The sequence below is a fragment of the Poecile atricapillus genome, chromosome 24 (assembly GCF_030490865.1).
Source record: "Poecile atricapillus isolate bPoeAtr1 chromosome 24, bPoeAtr1.hap1, whole genome shotgun sequence".
Taxonomy (NCBI): domain Eukaryota; kingdom Metazoa; phylum Chordata; class Aves; order Passeriformes; family Paridae; genus Poecile; species Poecile atricapillus.
The window spans coordinates 5038333-5057805 of NC_081272.1; the positions used below are offsets into that span (position 1 = coordinate 5038333).

The window sequence follows — 19473 nt, forward strand, 5'->3', positions numbered from 1 at the left end:
TCTCAGAAGGATACTGAAGCTGTCCTGGGGCTTCCCAGGAGGATACTGGGGGTTCCCAACAGTGTCCTGGAGGTTTCCAGAGGACTGAGGCTTCCCAGAAGGATCCTGGAGCTTCCCAGGGTGCTCCTGGGGCTGTCCTGGAGGCTCTGAGGCTGCACTGGAGGTCCTGGAACTGCATTCAGGGAAGGAGAAGCTGCATCTGGAGAAGGGTTATGGAAAGGGGCTGGCTTATGGCAGGATTGGGAATCCCAGTGGGGATTCCCTGGAATAACCCTGCTCTAGGAAGGTGCCAGTCCCTGTCCTGGCTGTGAGATGAGCCCTGGCCCCTCTGGAAGTGCCCAGCAGGATGAGCTGCTGGAGCTGGGTCAGCTCCTTCCCTTCTCCCTGCCAGAGGCGTGTCCCAGTTCTGGCAGGAGCAGGAGCTGTGTGGAGACACTGGAAAATCTCCTGGCAGGAGCAATCAGGTCACCAGTGCTCACCAGCTGGATACTGGGACAGCCAGGGGGTTGAACTGGGCAGGAGGTGCATTCTTGGGAAATCCTCTCCCCTCTGCCAGCAGAGTGGGAATATTGGGAATGAGGCCTCCCAAACATCACCAGGCTGAGCACCTCAGCTCCCAGCGCTGATCCTAAAGTTTTGTGGGGTTTTCCTGATTTCTGTCAGCTCTTCCTTAGGAAGTGAGGGTGGGAAAATGAGGGAGACCAGGATTCCTTTGGGAATTCCCATCTGGATCAGAAAAAGTAAAATTCCCTGGCACACAGGTTCAAACCTGAGCACAAAAGGGGACCCACAAGCCCACAGTTGATCCTGGATCATCCCTCAGGAGTTTTGGGCCCTCAAGGAATCCTTTGGGAACTCCCAAAGGTCAAAATATATTCCCAGGGGTTTAATTTCAAAGCAGAAGGTTTAAACAAAACAGTATCCAGGCACAGACATATTCCTAAATATCCTTAGATACCCTTCAATACCATATGGATCATCCCAGCTAGGAGAGGCACCAGGTGGGATGTGGCACAAGGGGTCAAACCCCCAAATCTGGCCCTAAATGGCCTCTTTTTCCTGCAGATCCATAAAGCAAGTGCGTCCATGTCCAGAAAGAATTTATATCCAGGTTTTCCCGTGCCTGTGGATTATTGCCCCAAAGCAACAGCTGGTTTGGGATAAATCCAGAGTCCTGCTGAAACAGGAATCCCAGGGGATGGCAGGGGCTGAGCTGGGAAGGGTCAGCCTTGTCTCTGCTGCTCCGAGCTGATTTTCCTTGGTGTCAGACGAATCCTTGGCTCCCAAATTTAGGTCTGGGGTGCAGTGGGAAGCATGGGAGGGATGGGATGAGCAGTTGGAAGGTGCTGGTAAGTCCAAACTCATCAAAGCACCACCGAATTCCTGCAAAAGCACTTTCTCCTTTCCATTTTTTTTTTTTTTTTTCCCTTCCCTTCCCTGTTTCATGTTTTCCTTGGCTCCTCCACGTTCCGGGCAGGCTGACAGGGAGCTCTGTGGAGCTGCAATCCCTGTGGGAAAAGCCGAGCAGCTCCAGACAATGGATCCATTGCGGCTGGAAAAGGGAGCAGGTGGGGAGGAAACGGAGCCGCACAAAAGGATCCGGCGGGAGGAGGAGCAAGGGGGGATTGTCCAGAAATCCCTGGAGAGGAGCTGCATCCAAGCTGGGTGCTGGGACAGCTGGGCCTGGCAGCAGCAGGAGCAGCACTGCTCGGTAATTAATTAATAAATGGGGCGTTTTCCAGGGAATTTTGGGGATGGATCGTCGTCCTCGGTGCTGAAACAGAAGGAAACAGCTCAGAAATTCGGGAATTAAAAAAAAAAACAACAAAAAAAACCCGAACTGGAGCAGCTGTGAGGGTGGGGAATGGATTTCCCAGGGAAGCTGTGGCTGCCCTATCCTGGGAAGTATTCAATTCCAGGTTGGAGCAAGCTGGGATAATGGGAAGAAGGTGGAATTGGATGATTCTGAATGTCCTTCCAACCCAAATCACTCCATGATCCCGACTTTTATTTCTCTTGGCTGCCTTGCAAGTGCCCTCAGCCTCAAGACTTCCAATAAAACTGCAGGAATTTTGCTGCAAGACATTTCCCACTCCGGTGCCAGCACGGAGCCACCAGGGCAGCCGAGCTCCCAGCCCACAGAGGACACAGAAATGTGTCCCATTTCCTCCATTTCTTCCACAAAACCCACAAATCCCAAATCCCTGTGCTTGCAGGAATGGGATTTTGTCCTCTGGCAGGGCAGACCCAGCCACCAATTTTGGGAAGGGTGACTGGAAGTGTAACAGCCCTGTGGGATCCCACTTTCTTTTCTCATCCCAAACAATATTTCAAGGGATTTATTTTTATAACCTGAACAATGATATTAAAAACGATATTAAAAAAAGAAACTTGGCCAGGCTGCAAATTGGGCCACCAGAAGGACAGTGAGGAGGCAAAAAGATGGAGTCACTCCTAAGGAAAAGGGAATTTTTTCATGGGAAAAATCCTGAGGCAGCATGAGTCACCCCTCAGTGTGTCCTGGAAAGCTGGGAACTGGGAGAGCTGGCAAGAGCAGGGCACAGACCTTGGCTTGAAGAAGCTCCAGGATGGCAGGAGAAAATCTTCCTGTGCTGAGGGAGCAGCTCAGCCAGGAACGTCCCTGGATGATCCCTGGGATTGCACTGCCAGGGATATCCTGGTGGAGCAGAGTTGTTGTTAAATGGATGTGCAGAAAGGCAATAAAAATCGGTTGGAAATACAAAAAATTCCAATAGAAAACTACTGATCTATTAATTGATATAATTAATCTATTAAAGCAGAATTCCGAAGATTCCTGAGACTCCTACCATGGATAATAACAGAAATCCATCCAGGGGTGGGAATAAATTCCTTAGGTTCCTCCATGGAATTGTGAGGATCCACAGGATGAAACTGTCACATGGGGAAGGGATCTTGGAGGATCCAGACAGGCACCTGGAGAATCTTTGGGATGGGATCCCTGCAGGAAAAGAGATGGCAATTCCCAGATGAGGGACTGGGAATAAGGCAGCAGCTCCTGGTGGAGCTCCAGCCCTCTGTGGCTTCAAGGGAAAGCTTAAAAGGAGCAAAAATCCACCCCCCATGAAAATACAAACTTTTCCTATTTTTCCTCGTTACTCCCGTTGGATGTTGTTCCAGACCTGATGGATTTGAGAGGAATGTCAAGGCAGCCTTTGCTTCCCCTTCCTTTAGGGCTGCTTTTGGGGTTTTTTTCTGATTATCAGCTGCTTGCAGTCTCCACTCTGAGAAAAAAAGGATCTTTAATTCCTTCATCTATTTAAATCGATTTCAGGAATATTTTTCTCCCACAATGTGAACAATCAGAACTCTGTGGTCTCCCAGATATGTAAAACAGTTCTTTTTCTTCTTTTGTGGGCAGATATAGTTGAGCTACATAATGGGACTCTGGGAGTGAGTCAACTCAGGAACACTGCATGTGTTTAAATTGCACTTCAAACGAACTCCTATTAAAAAAGTTCCCAGAAATTGCCAAATCCCGGTGTGGAGAAAAGTTCATTGCAATTCATTATACCCTAAGCATTTTTATCCAGCACCTTTAACGGATTTATTTACCACCCAATTCATTACGAGGATACTTGACAGAGAAGCAAACAAACTTGGAAAACATCGCAGCATTTCTGCTTTTTATTTATAAAGCAAGAAAAACATGGGAAGGTTCCCCACAAGAGGCCTAGAGGTGGACAGGCGGGGGTTTAGGACAGGGCAGATCTATGCCAGAGACAGAATTTGGCAGCCCCTCAAGGCACGGTCACCCCTCAGACCCCTCCCAGACTGTCCCCGTCCCTCACGGCACGTCCCGCTCCCTCACGTTCCCGCCTCCCCGCAAATCTCGCGAGATCCCCGCTGGGTCACGCGCCCGCGCGCGCCGCCGCGGCCCAGCCCGAGGAGGGGAAGGGGGGGGGGGACAAAAAAGGGCGGAGCCTCCGCCCCGACGCCTCACGGCCCTGCCGCCATCTTGTTTCTCGGCCGCTCGGCGCTCACTCCGCTTCGGCCGCCCCCCTTTTCCCCCCCCGCCTCCCGCAGGCCGCGCCGGAGGCAGCGCGGGCAGCGGGCGGAGCAGGCGGAGGTCGCGGCGCCGGCCGCCCCGGTGAGTGCGCGGGGAGCGCGGCGGGGGGGAGGCGGCGGCCCGTGAGGGGACGCGGGGCGGGGGCGGCCCGAGGGGTCGTTACGGCCTCCCCCCCCACACCCCAACGGCTGTGCTGCGATTGGCTGGGCCGCTGCGCGCGCGCTGATTGGCCCGCGCGGGGGAGGCGGGCGCAGAGAAGCGGGCGCTGATTGGCTGGCGGGGACGGGCCGGGGAGAGGAGCGCGAGCGGACCGTTGTCCCGCGCGGGGCGGGGGGGCGGCGGGGCCGGGACAGGGCCGGGACAGGCCCGGGGCTGGCCCGGGGCTGGCCGAGCCTGGGACCCCCCCCCCCCGGCCTGAGAGCCGGGATTAGGGGCTGCCAGCGTCCGGGGAACGCGCCGCCTCACAACCGGCGGGCAACATTGATGCGCGGAGTCCTCCCGGTGTTTTCCCGGGCCGCCACAGGGGATGTGCTGCGGTGCCTCATCCTTGGAAGGGTCCAGAGCCAAGGTGGATAAGGCCTTGAGCAACGTGGTCTAGTGGAAGGTGTCCCTGCCCATGGCAGGGGTGGAATGGGATGTGCTTTAAGGTCTCTTTCACCCAAATCGTTCCGGGTTGTGTGATTCCAAGGCAGTTTGTGATCCTGACCTGTCTGAGAAAGGGGTGGGAGGGGGTAGATAGGAGCTCAGATGCTTAGGGTTAGATTTGATTTTAGGAAGAAATTCTTGGCTGTGAGACTGGTGAGGGCCTGGAATGGATTTCCCAGAGAAGCTGTGGCTGCCTTTGGGTCCCTGGATGTGCTGAAGGCCAGGTTGGATGGGGCTTGGAGCAACCTGGGACAGTGGAAGGTGCCCTTGCCCTTGGTAGGGGATGGCACTCGGTGGTTTTAAAGATTCCTTCCAACCCATAATATTTTGTCATTTCATGGTTCTGTTTTACTAATCTTTGGGATTTTTGCCAGCCAAGCCTTGAGAAGCTTCTTCAGGCTCTGCCACAGTATTTGGCAGGAAGAGGGGCAGGACAACGAAAGCACAGTCAAGGGTTTCTGGTATTGTCTCGGGCATTGTTTAATCCATGCTCAAAAAGCAGCAAGAGCTGTGAGAACACCTTTGGTCTCTGTAAATCCTGCTTTTCCCCGAGGTGAAGGAATAAAATATATGCCCCCAGGTCACTGGTAAATCCCGGGGCACTGCCCAGCAGTGTGGGCATAGCCTGGTAACCGGGAATTCTTTGGGGTGGGGTTTCATTCAGGTGGGTTCCTCATTTGCCGGTGTTTGAGGGTTGTCAGGGCAGCTTTGGGCTGGCTGAGCTGTGTACCAGGGCCACCCCCAGACCCTGCAGCTCTGGCAGATTCCAGATTGTCACTGAAGGATGAACAATAGCCGTGACTGCTCCTGGAATGTGACTCTTCAGAGCACTTCTGAGACATTTCTCTTCCTGAGTGGAATATTTTCCATCGATTTGGGAATAAATCTTCCCTGTCTCCATTGCTGTTTGAGCATGGACGATTCAAAGCCCATGAGCGCGTTACCTGTTCCTCCAGGCCTACAAACCAAACCATCAAACTTCCTTGCCAGCATCCCAGTCCTTTCCTTATTTTTTTCCTTAAATGAGGTTCTGGTTTTGGACTGGGATGTTCCTTCTGGGTCTGTTTGTCCTCATGCTCTGTGACAGCATCAGCTCACCTGGTCGTGGTGGTGACAACATCACACCTGGCTCTGGCATAACCAGGCACAGGATCCCAGGGAACAGCTGGAGCTGCCCCTGAGGGGATTTGAGGGGATTTAGGTTGGATTTAGGGAAAGGTTCTTCCTCCAGAGGGAGCTGGGGCACTGCCCAGGCTCCCCAGGGAATGGGCGCATTCCCAAGGCTGCCAGAGCTCCAGGAATATTTGGACAACATTCCCAGGGATGCACAGGGTGCCACTGTTCAGGGGTTGGACTGGATGATCCTTGAGGATCCTTCCAGCTCAAGATATTCCATGGTTCTGGGATCCAGCAGAATCCTTGACTGCTCATTCCAGGTAGGAACAGGTTCTCCAGTGTCTGAGCTTGGCTGGTGACCTTGAGCCGGGCATTTTTCCTGCCTGGCTGGTCTGTCCCTCGTTAATTTTGCTTGATCAAGATAAATCCTGTTTGTCCAAGCACATTTTCCTGCCCCATGGGAATCACGTGCAGTGGTGGATTCCTAGAAGTGCCTCAGAGAGACAGGTGACAGCTACAGGGTTCAGAACATTCCTTTTTCCAATGTTTCCCAAGTAACTCTGTAGTTCACGGAATTGTGGTTTGAGTTGGGAGGGACCTTAAATCCCATCCAGTCCCACTCAATTCCATGGGCAGGGACACTTCCCACTGTCCCAGGTTGTTCCAGGGATCCAGGGGCAGCCACAGGTGCTCTGGGAATTCTATTCCAGCCCTTCCTCACCCTCAAAAGAAAAGAAAATTCCTTCCCAAAATCCCACCCAAACCCTCTTTGATTTCAGAGCAACGAGAGCTGCAATGATTGAAATAAACCTTTTAGGGCTTCCCAAACTAATTCAGTGGGGTTTTTCCACAAATAAACCCTTTACTGTAGAACTTCCTAAAATTAACCAGTTTTTATTGTCAGGAGGAATTAATAAGCTGTGAGCATCAGCTGCTCCTGTGGGTCATTCCCGTGGCTCTTCCTGTCATTCCCAAGCACAGCAGAGCAGCTTTAGGTCCCTTGGGATGTGACAAGGCCCAAGGGAATGTGTTTGGCCAGTCAGAACATCAATCCCTCAGAATTCCAGAATTCCAGCCAGGCATTCCTCTGTTCTGCAGGAAGGGTGCTGGGTTTGTTTTTCATACCACCCAAAGTACCTCACATAATTCCAATAGTCAGAATTCCACAGCTTCCAAGCCGTGTTTTGTTATCTGAGGAATGCTACAGGAAGAGAACAGAGTATTTATTTTTTTTTAAGGCCATGTTTCAAGCAATTCTATTCCCCCAAATCATCAGGAAGTTCTATTTTAAAATTAATCTCTCCTCGTTATCAGATTCAAAGTGATTTAATCTGCAGGGCTGGACAAGGCTTGGCTGTGCTTCCCAATATTTTTTCCCCCTGGATAATCCTGTCAGCAGGAAATTATAGTTTGGAATTACAGTTTGAAATCCATTGGGGTGCTGTTGATAAAACTGGGATTTGTGCATTCAGAGGCTAAAATACCACCTGGTTTCCACAACTTTTTATGCTGGACCATTCCCATTCTTTACCCACAACATTCCCAAATTCCCATCCCATCCAAGAGCTCTTAAAGTGCTGCTGGAGGGAGGAGAGTGAGGCTGCGTGTGGTTAAAACTGAAGGGAAATGATTGGTGTTGGAGGTGAACGCTCCACCTGCACTTCCTGCCGGGAATTTTGCTGGGATTCATCCTGCCCAGGGCTTGAGGGCTGTACCATGGAATTAGAAAAACCGCCTCCTTTTTCTTTTCCCCCTCATCCTATGGGATGTTTGTGGGCTGGTGCAGCCCCGTGGGAGGGCTGTGGGATCCCGATCCCTCTTGCCGGTGACTCCCACGGATAAGGCCGGGGAGGGGATGTCCCTGTCCCCACCGGGAAGCACCAACCTGGGACTGGGGCCACAAGGGATCCAGTTCTGGGATACTCAGGACAGGACAAGGAGCTGCTGGAGACGGTCCATAGAGGACACGGAGAGGATTTGAAGTCTGGAGGATACAGGAGAAACAGCGAGAGCTGGGTTGGCTGTGGCTCTGCTGGAATTAATTATTTCTGAGAAGCACCAGGTTTGTCCAGGCTGGAGCTCTCAGGGATCCTTACTACGAAAAACTGAGAGCTGGACCTGGAGAAGGGAAGGCTGGGAGAGAGTCCCATCATCCATAAAATGTCCCCAAGGGGTGTCAGAGGACGGTGCCAGGTTCTGTTCGGGGACAGGATGAGGAGCAGTGGCCATAAATTAAAACACAACGAGTTGCACCTCACCCTGAGGAAGAACTTCATTCCCTGCAGCCCTGGAATAGCTGGAACCTCCCTCTGGAGACATCCCAACCCCACCTGGAGCTGTCCCCGTGTCACCTGCTCCGGGTGACCCTGCCTTGGTAGGGGGATGGACTGGGTGATCTCCAAAGATCCCAAAATTTCTGGAACTCGGGGATCCGACCGCGCGCGCTCCCGCCGCGCCTCGCGCACGTGCGGCCCCGCTCCCCGCCGGGAAGGTGTGGCGGGAACCGTCGTGATTGACAGGCGCGCGGGCCAATCAGCGGCCGCCCTCGCCAGCCTCTTCAGGCGTTTGAATAGGAGGCGAGGCTGCCAATCGGGGCGGGGCAGGGGGGCGGGGCTTTCCTGACCCCTGCGGCCGCCGCTCAAGGTAACTTTAAAGCAGGAAGCGGCAGGCGAGGCTGCGCCGCAGCGCCAGCCAATGGGAGCGCGGGGCCGCGGGGCGCTCAGCCAATAGCAGAGCGCGGCCGCGGGGCGCGCAGCCAATGGGCGCGGGCGCGGGGCGGGCCGGGCGCGCGCAGCGGGGCGCGCGGGGCCGCCGCCGTTAAAGGGGCCGCAGGCACGGCCCGGCCCGGGGGGGCCCCGCAGCTGCCGGGGTCGCTCAAAGACAAAGCCATGGCGGGCAACCCCCGGCCGCGGGCACGGCCGGCGGTGAGTCTGGGGCGCTGCCGCCGCGGTGGCGGCGGGGGAGGGCGGCCCGGGCGCCGGGGACAGGCCGCGGCGGCGGGGGATGCTCGTGTGTCCCGGTGCGGGAGGGAAGGGGGCGCGGCGGGACGCGCCCGGTGCGGGGTTTGGGGTTGAACCCCCGGGGTTCCCCGCCGACCCACCCCCAGCGCCGGTATCGGCGTGAGGGCAGCGATGGGGGGGGACAAAGCAGCGCTGCCCCCACCCTGGGGTGCCCCGAGCGCGGCGGGGCCTCTCTCGGTGCCCTTGGCCTGGCCGCGATGGCCCCGCGGGGCCTGGGGGGCGACAGCGGAGCCGCGACACCCCCAAACTCCCGGCGTGTCCTGGCAGCCCTTTGTTGTCGTTTTTGTCGGGAGCTCAGCGCCGAAGGTCACGGGAGGCGCGGGGGGAGCGGGGGGTTGGCGGCCCGGCGGGGGCTGAGGGGTCCCGGGGGCTCTCCCCGAGCCCCGGGCCGGGCGCGCTCCGCCACCGCCGCAGCCCAACTTGGAGCGGGGCCTGCACGAGTGACCTTGAAATCCCAGCGCTCCGAGCCGCCACTCTGAAGGACAAAGTTTGTTAGCGGCACTTTGGACCGAGAAAAAAAAAAAAAAAAAAAAAAGAAAGAAAAAAAAAAATAAGAGAAAAGAGGAAGGAAAAAATGGAGCTGCTGGCGCTGGCCGAGGGCATCAAGGACACGGGGGATAGTTGGGAGATTAAAGTTGGGTTTCGGAGAGCACATCGTGGACAGTCCTGCTCCTCCAAGATGCTCTTCTCGTCCTTTACCTCTCAGGGTGATAAAACACATTTTTTCCCCTTTCTGTGGTCGTCGATTGTAGACTTTAAAAGCGCTGTTTTGTAAAATTAAGGATAATTAGCTTGCCCAAGTTCTTGTAAGGGTTTTGGAACACGGGTCCAGGCCCTTGAACCTGAGCTTCACCTCCTGTCAGGATTTCCTTGGGCTCCAGCTTCGTTCTGAGTGTGAATTGGGGTGTTTTAATTAAAAATTAAGACTCCCTGCACCTCATCTCGACGTTGTTCAACTTCCTGGTGTTGTCACAGTTTCAGTGTGAGGGATGGAGTAAGAGGAGAAACGTCCCCAAAAGTCACCTTTTAATAATTCGGGAATATTGGAGGAACTTCTGGAGCCGGCTGTGGGCCAGGACTGGGAGATTTGCCGTGAGCATGAAGGTCATTGTCAGCATCTTGAAGCAAAAATAAGATATTTTAATATATTTCCATTGAAAAATTAAGCTATATCCAGCTTTTAAATATTGGCAGGACAAGAGGGTGACCTGCAGCTCCCAGAAATGAGAATAAAAATCCTGCAGAAATCTTGATTCCACCCAATATTTGGCGTATTTTGATGGCTTCAGCTTGCAGGAGGCTGGAGAAGAGCAGGTTCTGCTTGATCTTTCTAGGTCAAGAGCAGCAGGGAAAATCTGGAAATGGATTTATTAACAAATTATTCCAGTTTCTTTTGATTTTTTCCCAGCTGTGGAGGGGTAGGAAGGTCCCATTTTAAGGAGTGAACTTTGGGTGTCCTTTCTGCTCCAGAGTTCTCCAGGGATTTTTTGTTGTTGTTGTTTTCTAGAAGTTTGATTTTTTTAGTTTTATTCTCTATATGAGTTTGATTTTTTAGCTTTATTCTCTTAAGAGTTTGATTTTCTGGTTTTATTCTCTATATGAGTTTGATTTTTTTAGTTTTATTCCCTATGAGTTGGATTTTTTAGCTTTATTGTCTAGAAGTTTGATTTTTTAAATTTTATCCTCTATGAGTTAGCTTTTTAGTTTTATCCTCTGTGAGTTTGATTTTTTAGTTTTATTCCCTAGGAGTTTGATTTTTAAAATTCATACAAGGTTTATTTTTTTAGTTCTATTCTCTATGAGTTTGATTTTTTAGTTTTATTCCCAGTGAGTTGGATTGTTTAGCTTTATTCTCTAAGAGTTTGATTTTCTAGTTTGATTTTTCAGCAGTTTGCTTTTCCAGGAGGCTTTTTCCTGTGAATTTTATTTTTTTTAGTTTCTCCTCAATTTTTGACCTGGAACTTCAAGCTTGGAAAACACCACTTTTTTTAATTATTATTATTTTAAAATTGATTTTTCTAGCCTATTTTTTGCACCAGTGAAGGTGTTGGGGACACTTTTGGGGAGGGGACATTGTTGTCCCCAGCTTGAGCCACCTCAAGGTAGCTTTGGGTGCCCACAGGAGGTCACCTTTCAGCCACTAAATTTGGGTTTTATTTCATTTAATCAGGCTAATATCTTGTATTTATATAATAAGGGTGACATCTGTATGTTAATTATGTTGGCTCATGAGGTGGTTTCTTCATTTCAAGGCTTAGTGTGTTGTAAATGAATTAAATTTGGTGAGTTTCAAACCTAAAATTGTGAATTATTTACATTTTTGAAGCTCTTTAATTAGTTAAAGTCTTTAATTATGATCAGGAATAATTTACTTTTATTTCAGAGGGTTAAAAACCACAGCAAGAACAAACTTCAGGACATCTCCAAAGCATCCCGGAGTTAAAAAAAAAGATTTTTTTGGGAGTTAATCCCAAAAGCTGAAGAGATTTTCTTGTATTTTCTGTTTATTTGGTCACTTCCTGCTCAAATCAGAGCAGGAATTGTCCCTTTTTATGCCATGAAGGTGGGAGATTTGCATCTTTATAACACCAAAACATTTTTATTTTAATAAAAGAGAAGAGAGAAAAAATAAATTAAACCATCCTGGCTGCCCGTTGAGCATTTCAGGTTGGGCTTGATTTAAGCAGGAGGGAAAAACTTCTATGAGAATAATTAATTTTAACTTTTGGGTGATGCCATTGGATGCTTTAATTTATAAAATTGAGCAACAACAGTAATAGGAATATTGAATAGTCAATAGAATAGTAGGATTAAATAGATATTTGTCCGTAGATTCAAAAATAAGTGGATTTATATAAATATACAGAGCCTTTGCAGTCCCTTAAAATCATTTATTTGTCCCAAATTTCCCTGGAATAAAGAATTGGAAGTTGGGATCCAGATCCCTCCCGCCCACTTTGGGGCTGTCTCAGTCCGAGGCTGGGAGCAGAGGGAATGTGGTAGAGAATTTATGGAGTTTAAAGGTGGAATAATCCTAAATATTCCTTGGAAAAGTGGCTGGGAGGCACCTGCAGTGCTCAGGTGTTTCCAAGATCAACACAAGATTTTGCAGCCCCTTCTGTCCTCACTGGGTCTTCTTAAAAATTTGCTTGAAAATGTTTAAAATGTGAGTGGTTTATAGTTTTTTAAAGCAGAATTTCAGCCTCCCCTGACTTTGTGTCCATCCCCTTTTCCCACTGCCCTGTTGGATTTTTTTATAACATCATTTTCTAAAATCTTTTTTGGATAAATAAATCAGTGTTAAACGTAAAAAGTCTTAATTATTGCGATTTGTTTTAATTGTTTTTTAATTTCTTGCCTGTCCATAGTGCTGGGAGTTTTTATGTTTTAATAATTACAGTGGAATGATGGCGGTGCTGTGGGCCCAGTGCTTAATTAGCTGTAATTTTTAAAGCTTTCCTCCTTCCTTTTTATTGTGACAACTTCGGAAGCTGCAGATGAATTTGGGATGGAGGGACAGGATAAGGGGGAATGAATTCCCAGTGCCAGAGGACAGGGATAAATGGGATTTTGGGATGGAATTCCCAGAAAATCTGTGGTTTCCACATCCCTGCAAGTGTCCAAGGCCAGCTTGGAGCAACCTGGGATAGGGAAAAGTCTCCCTATCCATGGCAGGGGCTGGAAAAGGACGGGATTTAAATTCCCTTCCCACCCAAACCATTCCGTGATTTATGGATTGGGATTTCTTAAAGCCTATCCCAAACCCCACCTTATCAGTCCCTTCCCAGGTGTTGATCTCCTCTCCCAGTGCTTTTCCAGGGAATATTTTCCATTCTTGGGCCACTGGGATGAGTCCCTGTGGATGTTGGTGCTCCAATTCCCAGGATTTTCTCATGGAATCTTGCAAAATAATCAAGAGCCAAAGCCTTGTGTGTTGGAATTCCAGTGCTCGAGGCTTTCCTTTCACTCCAACAGAGCCAAATCCTGATTTTTTTTCCCAGCTGCTGCAGTGGAATCTGCAAAAATCCGAATTTTTTAGAGCTCCATGGCAAGATTTGCTCAACAAAAAATAAACTGTGGTGCCAAAGTGGCTCAAAATTCTTTTTAATTAAATAATTTTATATATTTGAGCAGTCAAAATTTGAATTTTGAGGTGGAAGGAGAAACCATTGATCTCCAACACAATTTAATCTTTCCCTACCACTGCTGCCACCTCCCAAAATCTTGGAGAGTAAAAACTCTCAAAATTAAAAAACTAAAGCTAAAAACCCCTCAATTTCTGGCACTTTGAGCCTCCAGATTGTTTGGAAGCATCATGGAAATGAATTTACTGTTATTCCATGAATAATATTGTATTAAATATTCAGTTCTGGGGCTTTGATTTTATTCTTTAGAGCTTTTCTGGCTGACATGGTGTTGGAGTTTATTTTTTTCCTGATAAATTTTAATCTTTAAAACACAGAAAAGGAGGAAACAAGCAAAAAAAATTCCACTTTTTTTTTTTTTTAATGTTACTTCCTAATAAATAATTTGGGGTTTTTGTGAGATAGTGGTTGTTGTAAAAACCACTTAAAAGGAGTTTTATGGGAATTTTTTTTGAGGATTTGGAACCTTTTAAACTCTGTCAATGTGGAATTGTTAAATCTGTATTTGTCACGTGGTAGGATCAAGATGAGGGGATTTTTTTCCAGAAATATTTGTGTTTTATCCCTTTTTTGAAGCCATAATTTAAGGACATCGAGATAAAATTTTGGGATTTGTGCCTCATTTCTTTGGAGCTTTCATGGTTGAGCAATTTTTTAGGATCCTTACATGGAATGTGCTGCTTTTTCCATGGAAAACGATGGGATTTTCTCAATAATCATGGGAATGTGGCTGTTTTGTATGGAAAGGACGTGGAATTTGTGATCCCACCAGGATCTATGGGATGCTGCTGAGTTCCTCCTCCTTCCTGGCTCATTCCTTCCCTCTCGCATTCCCTGTTTGCAAATTCCTTGGAATGTTTGGAAAAATTTCCTTTGGAGGTGCTCTCCACCCTCTTTGCTTGGCTTCTTACTCAGGGGGAACTTGGCAGAAATTGAAAATTACGTTTAAAATGAAACTAGATTTAAAAGCCAGCAAAAATTGGAACGTGGCCCTCACTGGATGGGGACATTATTCCCATTCCTGTCTTGCTTGGATGCCTGGGAATGTGGCTGTGACATGGATCTGGTGTTTTTCCAGGGAAAAACTCTGGATCCTGCTCAGGATGGAAGTGCAGGCTCAGAGGTTTTGGGTTTATTTGCGATTTTCCCGTAGGTTGTGTTTTCCAGGAGCTGAAATGGCGAATTTTCCAAGGGGAGACGGCTCCGTTTGGCTGCTTCCCGCTTCCCAGGGCGCCCAAAAAAGAGCAGAAAACAGCATTTGTACAAAAAATAACAGCCAAAAAAACATCCAGAGGTGTCTCTACGCTTCCTTTGCTCTCCCATGAAGTGAAACTTTTCCAGGTTTTGTCAGCTGCTGCAGGATTTGGGAATTTTAATGTTTGCCAGAGGTGTCATGCTCTGGTGAGCGGAAAAGCTCCGACAGCTGTTGGGATATTCCTGGTGATCTGCTCTGGAATCACCTCCAGGCAGCGAGGCTTCAGCTTTTCCTGCTTTTCTGTTTCCCTCAGTCTGGAAAAATAAAATGTTTTCCTGCCTGGAGGTATCCCAAGCAGTGTGGATGGGTTGGAGGTGAATCCCAGTTTTTCTGGTTGTTACAGAATCCTGGGATGGTTTGGGTTGAAGGGGATTCCACCCCCAGGAACACCTTCCACTGTCCCAAGTTACTCCAAGCCTAACCTTGGACTCTTCCAGGGATCCAGGACAGCCAGAGTTTCTCTGGGAAAGCTCCTCCATCATTCCTTGCTCTGTGGGGAGTGGTTTTTTTGGGAAAGGGGTTGTTTCTTTCCTGGTGTTTCCCTCAGAGCCATTGTGTCCATAAATCTCCTCACTGGGATTCTGCCAGTCAGGATTTCGGGTGGTTCAGCTCATCCCAGCCCACCTGGAATATCCTGGAAGGATCATCCAGTCCAAGCCCTGAACAATGGCACCCTGTGCATCCCTGGGAATGTTGTCCAAACATTCCTGGAGCTCTGGCAGCCTTGGGAATGCGCCCATTCCCTGGGGAGCCTGGGCAGTGCCCCAGCTCCCTCTGGAGGAAGAACCTTTCCCTAAATCCACCCTAAATCCTGTCAGGCACAGCTCCAGCCATTCCCTGGGATCCTGTGCCTGTTTTCCAGCAGAATTTGGTGTTGGAGCAGCCACTTTCCTCTTAAACCCCTTGGGAGGTTTTTTTGGGTGAGCTGAGGGAAATCTGGGAAGGAGGGAAAAAGTGGAAGGAAAGGAAAGGAAAAAGAAAAGGAGAAAGGAAGGGGAAAGGAGTGAAGCTGAAAAGTTCCCAGATGAAAAGCCCAAACAGGTTTTGATCCATGTGTGAAATCCAAGGATTCCTCTGGCTGTGCTGAGCTCATCTCTCCCTGAGTGAGCTTTTTGCTGGTTCTAATCCTGGGATGAGTTTTAAAGGAGGAGAAGGAATTTCCCTCATTGCTCAGGAATGGGTCATGAGTGAGGTTTCTCTCTCTGGAGTTTATGTCACAGTTTGGGATTTTTCCCTTTCCTCCCAATCCTCCCCAGCACCTCCAAACCACTTCTGTATCCATGTTTTAATTGGGAGAAATTCCTGTAGTGTTCTGAGCAGTTTCACTTTTATTTTGTGGTTTCTAGCAATTTGATTTTGTAGGTTTTCCTGTTTCTACTTTTACTCAATTTATCATAAAATGATCCTAAGCAGAAATTTCAGATTGTTCTGAAATCACTTCTGTGTTTTACTTTAAAATTGGAAGTTTTTGTGTCCATCAGCAGGATTTTTATATTATAAATGACCAGAGTAAACCATTGCTGAAATCTGCATATTTAATGTATCTGGAGGTAGATATTTAATGCAAGAAATTGAATGGTGGTGAAATTCTCTTCCTCTATATTCTATAACCTTTTTTCCTTTAATTTTAACCTCTTGTATCCTGGGATTCTGGGCAGTGTTACGTTCCAGTGCAGCATTTAAATGGGATAAATTCAAATGATTCATATTTTAAAAGCTATTTTCCTTGTGTCCAAAAAGAATTGCATCTCCTCTTGCATCTAGTTCCAGGAATACTGAAATATTCCCAGGTTCCAAGGATTGGGTTTTTTGTCCCTGAACTATTTTTTTAACAATGCTGATTGAGGTGAGGAAGATCCAGATGCCAATTAAATCCTCATTGGAATATTTTTATCTTTGATTTTCTTATAAATACTTGGAATATCACAGTCTGTGGGCAGGTTCCATTCTAATGCAAATAATTGTGGAAGAGTCAGCAAGAAATGTGTCAGTCACTGAATTCCAGAGGATCCTTCACCTGGAATTCTTGCATTGCTCTGAGACTGAAAATACAATTCCCTGACCCTTTTTCCTTGTCAGAATTCCCTCTGGCTCTTCCCACACCCATGTTGCTGGAATTAAAATACAACTTCTCCTTGTTTTCCTTGGGAACTGGGGAATTAAAATACAACTGTTCCCTGTCTTCTGTGGGAAGTGTGGAATTAAAACAGAACCATTCCAAGTTTTCCTTAGGAAGTGTGGGCTGCAGGATTGTCTGGCATTGACCCCTTAGTGCCATTTTTAGGGATCCTTTTTGCTTTGGAATAGTGAATTTTGGAATTCCTGGCCAAAGCAGATTTTGGAATTCCTGGCTGGAGTTGATTTGGGAATTCTTGGCCAATTCCTGTGCCTGTTTCCAGAGGGGGATCTGCTCATTTGTCACTGTGCAATGGAAAAAAAGCCACAAAAATATCCTGGAGATCGTTCCTTATGGAAAATCCTTCCTGTGGTGGCACAGATTTCTTTTCCATCCCTGGGATCTGTGTCATTCCTAGATATTCTGGAGCTGCTCTGGGGTGTTTGATGTTGGTGACTCTCCCAGAATTCCCAGTCCTTCCAGGCTGTTGGGAATCCTGCTGGAGCCACGTGCTCCTGCCACAGAGGAAGCTCAGGAATGCTCCTGCTATTCCCAGGGATTTGTCCAACTCTGTGTTAATATTAACTGGAATTGCTTGAAGAGTTTCTTGTCCCAAAGCTTAATCCAGGGATTTGTTGAGGGGGAAAATTGGAGTTGCTGGGTCTCCAAGGATGAGGGCAAGGAGTGCTGAGTGTCCCAACTCCTCACCTGGATTGGGGAGAGGCTGATCCCAGTGATTTTCCCTTTGTTTTCACCTCCTTCCTTCTCAGGTAAATAAAGCTGTTTGCAGAGATCCCAATCTCCCTGGATGCATGGATATCCTCTGGAATAAATGGAATAATCAGCAGATTCGTAACACCCCAGCTTCAACTAAAGCAGCTTCAATTAAAAGATTTGGAATTTAAATCTTCCTGCTTTTGTTACCCTGCATTGTACAGACTCTTAATTCCTCCTGTTGATTCTGTCCAAGGAAAAGAAGGATTTGAAAACTGCTGGAAAGCCACAAAATGACACTTTAGTGTCAGACAGCCACAAAAGAAATTGGTTATTTTACTTTTGCTATGGAAATATAAATTTAATTTAAAAAAACAAATGGGGAGGCCATGAGACCTAGGCTGGCATTTCTTCTTCTGATGGTTTTCTGGAGGGATTAGCCCTTCCCTGAATTCCTGGGACATGTAATCATGGACTGGTTTGGGTGGGAAGGGACATTAAGGATTATCCCATTCCACCCCTGCCATGGAACACCTTCCCCTATCCCAGGCTGTTCCAACCTGGCCTTGGACACTTCCAAGGATGAGGCAGCCACAGCTTCTCCGGGAAATCCATCCCAACCCTTTACAGGAAGGAATTTCTTACCAATCTTTAACCTAAACCCATCAATTTGAAGCCATTCTTGCTTTTCCTGCCTTTAACCCTGTTCTCCCTCCTTGCTTATTCCTGTTTTTTTCCTCTCCCAGCTGCCAGGATGTCCACGGACAGCGGCTTCGGCACGGCCGGGAGCAGCGATGCCCAGCAGAGCCTCCAGTCCTTCTGGCCACGGGTGATGGAGGAGATCCGCAACCTCACCGTGGTGAGCATCCCCAGGGATCGGGGTATTCCCACAGAAAACAGGGAAAAATTCCTGTTCAAAGCTCAGCTTGAACGTCTTCTGCTCTGGGATCAGGGAAATTGGGTGTTTCTTGGGATAAGAAATGAGCAATAATCTCCAGCCAGGGGGGATTCCATTTTCCAAAAAAATGGAATTGTAGCAGAGTCATGAAAATCATGGTTTAGCTTGGAAAAGATCTTCAAGGTGATCCCTGTCCCTTGGGCAGGGACACATTCCACTGTCCCAGGTAGCTCCGAGCCTCATCCAGCCTGGCCTGGAACATTCCAGGGAATGTTCCCTCTCTGGGTGGAGCAGCCAAACCTGCAGCTCCTTCCAGGCTAAAACAACAACACAAAGTTGATTTAAGAGTTTGTTTATCAGGCTCAGGGATGGCCATAGCTGCATCCTGGGGAATTCCTCTTGGGGAGAAAAAAGGGGGGATTCTGGAACAGCTACAGGTGTAAAAGGAGCTGCCAGGGGCTGGTTTAGGTACCAGAAGATTGAGGGATTTGAGGATAAATCTCACCTTTGCTGTTGTTCATATTCTGAATTATAAACCTGTGAGGGAACCCTTGTTCACACCAAGTTTTTACTGTCAAAATACACCTTAGACTTTTCCCTCCTCCCTAAATTCCCTGTTAATTCCAATTTTGTGAATAAATTTTTGAGTTTAGGCTGTAGTCCAGAACCTCCTCCTTTAACAACCCTGAAGTGTTGAAATCACTCAAATGCCAAGTGTGTTGTGGTCAGGTGCTTTTTTAAAACATTTGACTAAAAAAATCCCATCTAGGCTGAGAATAACAACTGGACTAAGCAGCTTCTATTTTTTCCATCCCCACAAGAGGTGTGGGAACAAGGGCACATAATAAAAATTACTTTAGAAGAGAGATTGATGGATTCCTATGATCCAAAAATCACTGTTCTGGTGCTTTTAATGCAACTGAAAACAAAAGAACTTCAAGTCCAAGCCAGGCTCTTCAAAGTGAAAAACCTCCCAACCCACCAGGCCCAGGATAAGCTGCTTTTTTTATTTTTTTTTTTTTTTTCTGTGTGCAGATAGTTGATTAAAGAAACAGATGTAGAAATTTGTATGCATAACCAGAATTAATTACTTTCCTCTTTCAGCACAGTGAATTCTTGTGTTTGGGAGCTGGAGTTTCATCTCCACATGAAAGGGGTTTATTATGCAGCTTATCAAGTATGGGCAGCTTAATTTTGAACTGTCAGTGGGATCTATTGATTGCTTTGCAAGCTCAGGAGTCACTGGAAATGGAGCTGAGGGCAGGGGAGGAGAAGGGATAATAGGAAAAGATCCCAGCACCAAATCCTGCATTTATTCTGTTTATTATTAAAATTGTCCCTCTGAATGTGAGGGTGAAAGTGGCAGAGCAGGGAGTGAAAAATCTGTTGGTCCCTGATTTTTGGGAACTGAAGGCAGGGAAGGAAAAGGGATAACAGAAAGACATCCCAGCACTGTGGAATCAATTCCTGGAATTTCTTTTGTTGAATATTATTGAAATTTGAATGTTATATATTG

The 19473-nt window shown here is 48.0% G+C and overlaps 2 protein-coding genes across 4 annotated transcripts in view; one reads left to right on the forward strand and one right to left on the reverse strand.

The window, feature by feature from the left end:
- The first annotated feature begins 3866 nt into the window (after positions 1-3866).
- The window catches only part of NFYC (nuclear transcription factor Y subunit gamma), a 30302-nt gene continuing 14695 nt past the window's right edge, over positions 3867-19473 (forward strand). For 2 of the 3 annotated variants that reach the window (XM_058856329.1, XM_058856331.1), the window contains exons 1-2: positions 8588-8733; positions 17806-17918. In XM_058856329.1, the coding sequence (XP_058712312.1) occupies positions 17814-17918 (105 nt within the window). In that variant the 5' untranslated portion in view covers positions 8588-8733; positions 17806-17813. Of the gene's footprint in view, positions 4130-8587; positions 8734-17805; positions 17919-19473 lie in introns of those variants that run through there. The other variant, XM_058856330.1, reaches the window with a different exon arrangement.
- LOC131588169 (proline-rich protein HaeIII subfamily 1-like) lies at positions 5889-9938 on the reverse strand. The gene is made up of 4 exons (XM_058856810.1): positions 9853-9938; positions 9141-9304; positions 8161-9041; positions 5889-7010 (listed from the first exon to the last, which is right to left on the reverse strand). The coding sequence occupies exons 1-4, from the start codon at positions 9936-9938 to the stop codon at positions 6948-6950; spliced, it is 1194 nt and encodes a 397-aa protein (XP_058712793.1). The 3' UTR covers positions 5889-6947.